General features: G+C 30.5%; 1 protein-coding gene across 1 annotated transcript; it reads right to left on the bottom strand.

Annotated features, from left to right (window-relative positions):
- Window positions 1-248: 248 nt before the first annotated feature.
- On the bottom strand, window positions 249-9,034 carry LOC106070511 (proline-rich protein PRCC-like). Its single transcript, XM_013230436.2, has 7 exons — window positions 8,450-9,034; window positions 5,787-5,950; window positions 5,255-5,302; window positions 4,171-4,842; window positions 2,385-2,459; window positions 2,078-2,281; window positions 249-1,828 (listed from the first exon to the last, which is right to left on the bottom strand). The coding sequence occupies exons 1-7, from the start codon at window positions 8,718-8,720 to the stop codon at window positions 1,742-1,744; spliced, it is 1,521 nt and encodes a 506-aa protein (XP_013085890.2). The 5' UTR covers window positions 8,721-9,034; the 3' UTR covers window positions 249-1,741.
- Between the last annotated feature and the right edge of the window lie 188 nt (window positions 9,035-9,222).

Here is a 9,222-nt window from a genome sequence, read left to right as displayed (position 1 = left end):
TTGTGACAATGCTGAGTAATTTGCTTTGTAACAGGGAAAGGAGGAGCTGAGACAAATGATAAGAACTGCTCAAGCTGTAGATAATGGTGTGGCGGAGCCAAGACTGTTGTGTTTGTTTGTCATCTCGTTACAATTCTTTTTGTGTAAATAAATATCCACAAACATTTTTTGACTCCTATTCATATGAGATTCTTTGTTACATTTACAAACATGCAAGAACATTTTTCACTCAAACACCTGACACTATATATTATTTAGTACATTTTAATTATGAAGAGCATCCCAAGAAATTCTGTACATTTTTCTGAGCTGTAAGAGAAACAAAAAGGTAAAGTAAAACAAATACAAACAGTAAACATAGAAATGAATTAGGTCCAACCAAACAATTCTATTTATCTTTATAGTGCAACAGCTCCAACTAGGCGACTATTATAATTAGGGAAAAATTATGTACGTCTATTACTCTCCTAAAGTAAGACTATAGCACTCAGCATTAGAACATGAAGCTCTACTTTACTGGCAACAAGACTGCCAAACAAAACCATGTCACATTTATGAAAATCTAGATAATTTCTTTTAACATTTTTTGTAGTCCATTATGTTTATATATTTTCAAAATACCGTAATTACAAAACATCATATATTTCTTAAATGAACATACAACCACCACTTTTACGTTTTATTTTAATTACGATAGAACTACATATGTGATTATTACAAAAATAAATAAATAAAAAGGACCAATTGGTCAAGCAAGCATAAAATTTGTAAAAAAAATAATAATTCACATTTAGCAGAATCAGTCTCAGACTTATTCTCAATGTAGAATGAGGAGGAAAAAGCTGCCAAAATTTCTAGTCTCAGTAACTAGAAATGACAAGTTTTGCAAATAAAAAATAACTTCAGAACCTTTCCCATGTGCACACATAAATATCTTTCTCTAAGTCCCAGTGCATATTAATACAATGGTAAAGAAGCCAGTTTAGGCTTGGAAGAAAGCAAGTCAGAATCTTTTATACAAATTTGACCCTAAATCAAGCCCAGTTAGAAAACTAGTTGATACAAATGTTGGGAAATGCAGAAATCACTAATTAACTAAGGGATCTTGATAAAAATAATTTTTGATAATCAATGTTTCTGATATAGAATGACTTGTAGTTAAAACAATCAGCTTCATGGCATAGTTTTATAAAGGATTCATGCATAGAAGATAAAACTATGTTTCAGGAATATTTAAGGAGGGAAAAAGAATGTTAGGGCATTTTTAATGAGTTCTTTGATTAGGTACAAATTGTGCCCATATTCAATAGCCCACTTGACACACATGTAACCACATCATTTTGTTCCACAAACTGTGGCTATTGATAGTGGACTCCATATTATTTGAACGTGAATGATAATTTAGCCCTCCTAACATCACAATGAACTTAACACATCCGAAAATGACTACAGGTACACGAATTGAGTATTCTTAATCCCTCTAAATATTCAAAACACTTGGGATTACCATTTGCATCTCACAATTCTATGTTTTATACAGTTTCAAGTAACTTAGTTCATTCAAACCATTATATTAATGTATACCTCAGATGTACAATCTATCACATTCCTGAAAGAAATTGAAAGTGTAATTTCTACATTATTGAAATGTAAAATGTTTAATAAAAATTTGCTCAATATCTAGTGAATGCATTCATTATTATGCTAGTTCTTTATACATATACTGATGATCCGATTACAGCTAAAACCCATACTTTGACTGTGTTTGTTTCTTTGTCAATTTATTTTGGGCCCAAGTATTTTTCAGTTCCATCTCTCGTTCTTTGGCCTGTTTACAAAGTAAATGAAATAAAAAGCATGAATTAAAGAATTGAAGTTAAACTAAAAAGCATGAATTAAAGAATTGGAGTTTAAATAAAAAGCATGGATTAAAGAATTGGAGTTTATATCTTTATACTATATTTTTTTTACTTAATAAATTTTAAAAAAATGGGCATGGTTTTCTACAAAATTTGACTGAAGCATATAAATTTGTTAAGTTTTTTTATTTCTGTGTGAGTCAGACCTTCAACATTACCTGGTAAGCTAGGTAAGTGATTTGCTTTTTTCTTCTCTGCTGTGCAGTTGGTAAATTGTCTTTATTTTTGTGTGAAACATAAGAGCTCTCCTCCGTTAGGTGTTTAGAGACTTCAGAAGGATCAACATAGTCATCAACATTGGCATCAACAAAACTAATGGCTTCCTCTGCACCACGCTTGCGTTTGCCTTGCAATCTTTGAAACTGGAGAAATATTAGAAAATATTGACACAAATCTTTGGGTGTTAAACAGTTTATGCGTATGCTTAGTAATAAAATCCTTTTCTTGAAAAAAAAAATTTTTTACCTCTTTGTCATTCATAAATTTCATGAGATCATCTTCTTCCATCATGCCTTGTTCAATGTCATTGACATTTTCATCCTTAAATTAAAATATATAGGTCTTTATATGTGTAAATGTAAATAAAAAGAAATTGTATTCATGAACTACATAGGCCCTATTTCATTTTCCTTTTACTGATTGACTAAGTATTAAGCCTAGCTAGAAAGCTATTCCAAAACAAGAAATGTATTATGTCAGCTAAGCAGAGCAATTTGAAATGCTGAAACTTCTGCAGGATAGTGAGAAGCCTAACTTATTTATTTTGAGGTCTCATAGTTTAAAATTGTTTTACAAGTTCATTTATGATTTTGCGCCAACATTTTCTTTATTAGATGGACTTATATAGATGACAGAGCATTATTTCTTTTCTTAAAAGTAATTTCATTAAACCTTAAATGAGTTAGAAATATAAAATCAAGAAAATATGTTAAATTACAAAACTACCAGGATAATAACATTTATAAAGAAGTAATTTACAATTGAGACTTTCAATACTATTAATGGTCCTTAGACAAAAACAACAAGAGAAAATAACATACATTTTTACTATACAGATTATATTCATTCATCAAAACTTATGTTACTTTTTAAAACATCTTAAGCTGCTATATCCCAGTTAATGCACATTAAAATTATATTTTCAAGTAAACTTAAAGCTAACAAGGTTATAAAAACAGTTTGTGTGGAAACGCAAACTCAAAATCAGCCCCCGAAGTGGTCCACCCAGGTAGGTAAAAATGCAGGTATCAATATTTTCAGAAAGAACATCAGAATTAAATTCTATCAAAGACAAATGACAGAGAAGAATGGAGAAAGAAGGTTGACAGATCTTGTGTGGTGCCCCAGTGGTCCAGCAGACCAAAGGATAGGTGAAAGTGAAGGTGAAGTTAAATGTGAACCTGGCCAAACTGATGTCTTATAATGAATATCTAATTGAACTAATTGTTTTTTAAAGGGTCAATTTCTTATTCAAATCCTTAAAAAAAATAAAAAAAAAAATAAAAAAACATTTCAGTAAAAAAAAAAATTCCTTTAGTTAGGTGTTCTAGGGCAATAGGGCTATGTAGCAATTCGCGTAATAATATGAAAAACTACTTATTAATTGTTGTTTTAAATTATGTCCAACTTATATGCATACTAAATAGATTTTTTTCTCATAAAAAAATGTAAAGATTATTTTTGGGTAAATGTAGTACTTAGTAGGACAGAACTTACATAATGTAGCAATACAAATGTAAAAAAAAAATTTTTTTGAAAAAAAAAAAACAACAACTAAAACCATTTGCATAAATGTGTTAAAAATATGGCAAATAGTCATCTCCCCTACTAAAGAGCCTCCGATGTTTGTTACTATTAATAGTGAATAGTTGTAAAAGTCATGTATTTTTATGAAAAAACTGCTTGCATAAGTGATTTTAAAAATTTGATTTTTCGCTATAAGAAAAGAAAAAAGTAGCTGTTGCATCACAACTTTGAAAGGACTAAAATATTATGATGTCGTATTTCCAATATGTATTCTAGTTTACAAGATTTAAACGGGACGGATGGACAAACAAACAGATAGACCTTTCCAACAAAACTTTTCCCCTTTCGGGAGCCGCTAATAGTGATTTTTATATTTGAACCACTTTGTACAGTTTATATTAAACCATGATCCTGCATTTCGATTCAATGTCTTTCATTAATTTCTTTAAATATTAAATTAAGTCTTAATAGAAAAAAAATTGTATTTTATAAATAAACAAGATACCTCTGTATTGGCTAAATTATACTGTGAATTGGAAGGCACAGATAATGAATTCTCAAATGAGGTATAGGCTGCAGGAGTAACAGGTCCTGAAAGTCCAACTGCTGGCAGAAAGCCATAAGAAGATCCGGGCCAGGACCTCAATTGGTTCATTCTCATAAAGTCAAGTGGTGCATCATTGATAGCCCCTGGTTCTGGACCAGCAAGAGCTGCATCAGATTCACTTTCACTAACATCAGCACAAGAATCACCACTGACATCTCTGTTGGGAGCTTCTTTCAGAGATGGACTAGTTTCTGCACCAGAGCTTGAAATTTCCTCTATCTGGAACTTATCTTGTGTAGCTGTAGCAGTGGATGCTTTACTAGATGACTCTGTTGTTGACTCTAATGAGAAGAAATTGTTACTGCTATTTGCATTTTCCTCTTCTTCACTGTCACTCTCAAAGCCAGTTAGGGCATTGAAAGCTGTCATATGTTTAGTGGACACATTTGCAGAAGTTTGTATTTCTGAAAGTTTATCTGAGGTGCTAGAAAGTACATTTTTGTCTGGTACACAATTCTTTTTATTAGAAGCAGGCTTTTTAGTGATAATGTGAGGAATCAATGGTCTGTTAATTTCTTTCTTGACAGAATGCATTGGTGCAGGGAGTAATGAGAACAGTCCAGTTGTTTTCTGTTAAAAAAAATAATTTTAAAAAGTCGAAGTAAATAAATATGTCCAGCACAAAATAAAATTACATTAACATTTAAAATTATTATTATAGACAAAAACCTTAGTAAGGGAGTAAAGAAAACAATGTCCTAGACTATAACAGTTGCAACACTGTTTTCAAATCCCTTGCGCTGTGTCAATTCTTTTTTCTTCTTTTTTTCTCACAACCGTTGATGTTACAAAAAAACTGATGGTTGTTTAGTCATGAGGTTTGTGTTTCAGACTGTCATTGTAATGATTCTGAACTTGTAGCCCTGCTTGCTTTCATCACTGTGTCTTGCAAAAGGTTTGGGTTTGGATGTAATAATCTTCTGAAGGAATGTTCTTAGAAACAAAAAACTGTTTAAAAGTGTAAAATAAAATATCAATTTACCGATGTAGTGGATGTAGCTGTAGTTTTATCAGATTCATCATCTTCAACCTATTGAGATACATTTAAACATAAAATGAAAAAGAATGCATACTATTTTATTTAAATAGTGTGATACATTTCAAGCATTCTCACAATTTAAAAAAATAAATAAATGTAAACTTAATCATGGAAGGAAAAACAAGTATACGTATGGCACACAGCAGACAAGTTGGGAATACTTTTTTTTTTTAATTCCAATTTTGGCAGAATTTTCTTTAGAAGAGTACGTTTTTGTGTAAGAAAATTTTTGAAAGTGGATTTATAAGGTATAGCAAATTTTTAGAAATCCAGGTAAAGAATACTTGAAATATGAAGTCCAACCAAGGAGAACTTGAAATTAAGTCCAACCAAGGAGTATTTGAAATAAAAAATTGTATATGATTATACTTTTCCTAAGTTTATGTGTATTTGTTGTTATCAATCTATTACAAGAATGAGGTATTGGTAAATCTTTGTAGTAAAGAAATTTCGGTGTCTACTTCCTTAAACATACCTCATTTAAAGATGGAATAATAATCCTGACAGGCTGTTTGCTTTTCTTATTTGGTGGCTGCTGAGCAATGGCCATTTCTGAAGCTTTTGGTTTAACTTCATCCTCAAGTTCATCTTCAACCAAATCTGGTAGATCAATTGTCTTTGACTGTGGTGGTGGTAAATCTAATGTATTATGTAAAAAAACAATTAATTATTATTTATAAAACTAAATTAACATAGTCCTAGATTACAAGAATGTGCAATTTTCTTCTCTAGTGATTATAAAGCAACTGAAGACAAAAAAATATTAAAATCTACAAGACATGGTGATAGAATCAAAAAGAAGATTTAGTTGTAAGCAAGATTAACAAAATCTTAACAAAATATCCTAAATTAGAAATAATTAATTTTGGTATTTTGGCTGTCATGAAGCTCAATGTCCCTAATTATTTTTTATGACATTCTTTGTTGTCAAAGCCTGATAAAAATCTGCAAGATTTATCCCAGAAAATTGTGTCAATTCCATACTGTCAACTAAAAATGAGAACTGCTTTTATAGGTGTTGGTATGGATTATTGTAAAAGAAAACACTTTTAGATGACATCTCTATTTAATTTAAATACAACATTGGCTTATGTGAGAGAACTGTGTTTACTGTGCTAAATGAGTGTTTGGTTCTATATATATATATTATTTGTGACTGAAATGTTTCCTATGCTGAGTAAACGTCTTAAGATCTAAATCTATGCCTATATTTATAGTAACTCTCAATGATTAATGCTGATAAATATTTTTAAAAAAAGGGACAGTTGAGCGCTGGTGGGTCAAATGATATATTAGGTCCTAAACATAAACTTACTATTAAACATGTCTGTTTACAATTTTGAATTAGATCTACTATTTATATAATGTACTTTACTATTGTTGATTTGAATTATATATATATATGATATACCAAAATTTCCATCTACAGAAAGATTTAAGATTTTTCATATTTTCATTTCCTTTTCCATTCATTATATAACCTCTACTTTGACTGTGTTTGTTTCTTTATCAATTTATTTCGCGTCCAAGTATTATTGTTTATCTTTCCCTTTTATATTCATCTCAAGCAATTATTTCTAAATATTATTTGTTATTTTGGGGTTTTATATTCATCTCAAACAATTATTTCTAAATATTATTTGTTATTTTGGGGTTTCGGCACATCTGCACAATTTAGGCCATGTCGCGCCCATAATCCCTCAAGGGTAATTCTCCCTTCATATCTCAAGAGTTAAATCTCAAATTAATCTACACAGGATTGTCAAAATTCAGCTATCCAAATTTAATATTGCATGGCAAGAGAATTAGTGTAATGTTTGTATTTTTATATTTGTGAAAACCTTTTTTCAATAATGAAACTTAGAAAAGGCTTTAGAATCTCAATTTTGTAAATCGATGTCTAATATCTAGATCTAGCAGATCTAGATATAATGATCTATATCTTTAGTACAGATTTAGAGTTTAGGATTCGTGGATCTAGATCTAGATTATTAAAGCGATTCTCAACTTATAAAGCTCAGCATCTCTTTTATGGCTGCCTACTATGAAGCAACCCCAACTGTAAATTTTTGTGTGTGCATAAGCCTACCTTATCTAAGTAACTGTGTTTTTGATATTATAAAAATCTTTGTAAATATATGATATATACTATATAATATGCATAACCAAAGCTTAAACAGAAACTCTGATGGTTTTGACAATTTTTTAAATATGTTATGATTTACAGATAATGAATATATTTTTTATTTTTTTAAAATTTGCAATAATAACTTAGTAATTGATGTTTTTCCAACGTAATTTTCCTGCACATCCAAAACAGTCTGACTTTCACCGCGTTTCTATGCGAAGTCACAAATATGTCTAATTTAATCTATTGACTTCTGTATAACGGGAGACCATACAGCAAAGTTTACATTCTCGTAAAAGAAATATATATCTTCGTCTATGCAGTTAGATCTAGGATTTTGTATGCAAAGAAAAAAGTGAATATATTAAAAGTAGATTTACATGCTTGACTAACCACGGCAGTGTGTATTTTCTCGCCTGACCACTCAACACACAACAAACACTATCGCTTGGTTGTCTTGTCATGACCGACTACACATAGTCTCAACTAGACTTACACTGACCAGTTTGTTCGAATCAGTCAGAAACACGATCTATTTGCTTCTTGGGACAGGGAAAGGCTTCAAGATGAAAATGTTACTTTTTTTCTCTTGTTGGTTATCCAATGCTTATCTATTTATACAAGTATATATATATTTAACTGTATCATAGCTCTGGACTAGGCCGTCACTAAGCCTAACAGCTACTGTAAGAATAAAGCGATACGATTGGTTAAATGTAGTTTCTCTTTCAGTATTGTTTAGGGAAGTGATGTTTGAAATAGCTTAAAACAAAATCTCAAAGAATCCCATTTTTTATAGATGTCAAGAATTTACTGACTAATTTATTAAATATAAATGTTTCTAAGCATTTAAATACAAAATGGTACAATGTTTATTATTACAACTTTTCACGCAGAATTTAAATATGTCAATAACTCAAATTTGAAAAACCGTCGGATTTTCCCTTTAATGTTTAATCACCAATAAATAATAGCTATATGTAGATTTAGAATTTAGATCAGTCATGTACCTTCCAATGAAGTTAAAGATGTTGAATTAATATCATTATCAAATGCTGAACTATTTGAATTGGAAAAGGTATCCTTTGAATACAGCGAAGATGAGAGATGTGCAAATATTGGTGCAGAGGTTGAGCTCACTGTTTGAAAATCGTCTTCATCGCTGATATGCCCCGACACTCCACCTGAAGCAGCATGAACATTTTGATCGAGATTTGCCTGTTCATTATCACTTGTATCACTGTCGTCGCTTGCACCGTAAGCAACTAGACCCAAAGACATGTTTAATTAATGTTTACATACAGTAGAGTGACTTTACTCTTTAGAATCTAGATGGAATCTGGATCTAGATTCTAGATCTGAAATTTAGTTAAAATTAGTTTGAATGTAGATCTAGTTATAGATCCTTTACACTTTAGATCGGGAATCCAAATTTTTAGAAAGTATAGAATCTAGATTTAGATAGATCTAGACTTACTAGATCTAGATAGGTCTATTGATTTATTCTTTTTAATCTAGGTCCAGACTTAGATCTGTGTGAACTAGATGTAGATCAAGAATATGTGTATTTTTTTTTTTTTTATAATTTTCAACCGGAAGAATTTAGAAAAATAAAGGGAATCTACTCTTCTGTATTAAAAAAATAATGGTTATTCTTAGCAAGGTTCAATATTACCGTAAATGGTTCTGAATCTAGACCTAGACTATAGAGTCTAGACTCTAGACTTATAAATCTATAGATCTAGATTAGATTTGATGCAGTCATGGGTGCCAGGGTGGTTCA

The sequence above is a fragment of the Biomphalaria glabrata genome, chromosome 1 (genome assembly GCF_947242115.1).
Source record: "Biomphalaria glabrata chromosome 1, xgBioGlab47.1, whole genome shotgun sequence".
Taxonomy (NCBI): Eukaryota; Metazoa; Mollusca; class Gastropoda; family Planorbidae; genus Biomphalaria; species Biomphalaria glabrata.
Note: the sequence above shows the minus strand (reverse complement) of the source record. Positions and strands in the feature narration are given on the sequence as shown.

What these genes read in the sequence shown, in the direction of transcription:
- LOC106070511 (XM_013230436.2), bottom strand. Translation starts at nt 8,720, where the DNA reads ATGTCTTTGGGTCTAGTTGCTTACGGTGCAAGCGACGACAGTGATACA. An exon ending in ATAATTTAGCCAATACAGAG is followed by an intron (nt 2,460 to 4,170) that starts GTATCTTGTTTA and finishes TTTTAATTTAAG; the next exon opens with GATGAAAATGTCAATGACAT. An exon ending in TCACTTACCTAGCTTACCAG is followed by an intron (nt 1,829 to 2,077) that starts GTAATGTTGAAG and finishes CTTTGTAAACAG; the next exon opens with GCCAAAGAACGAGAGATGGA.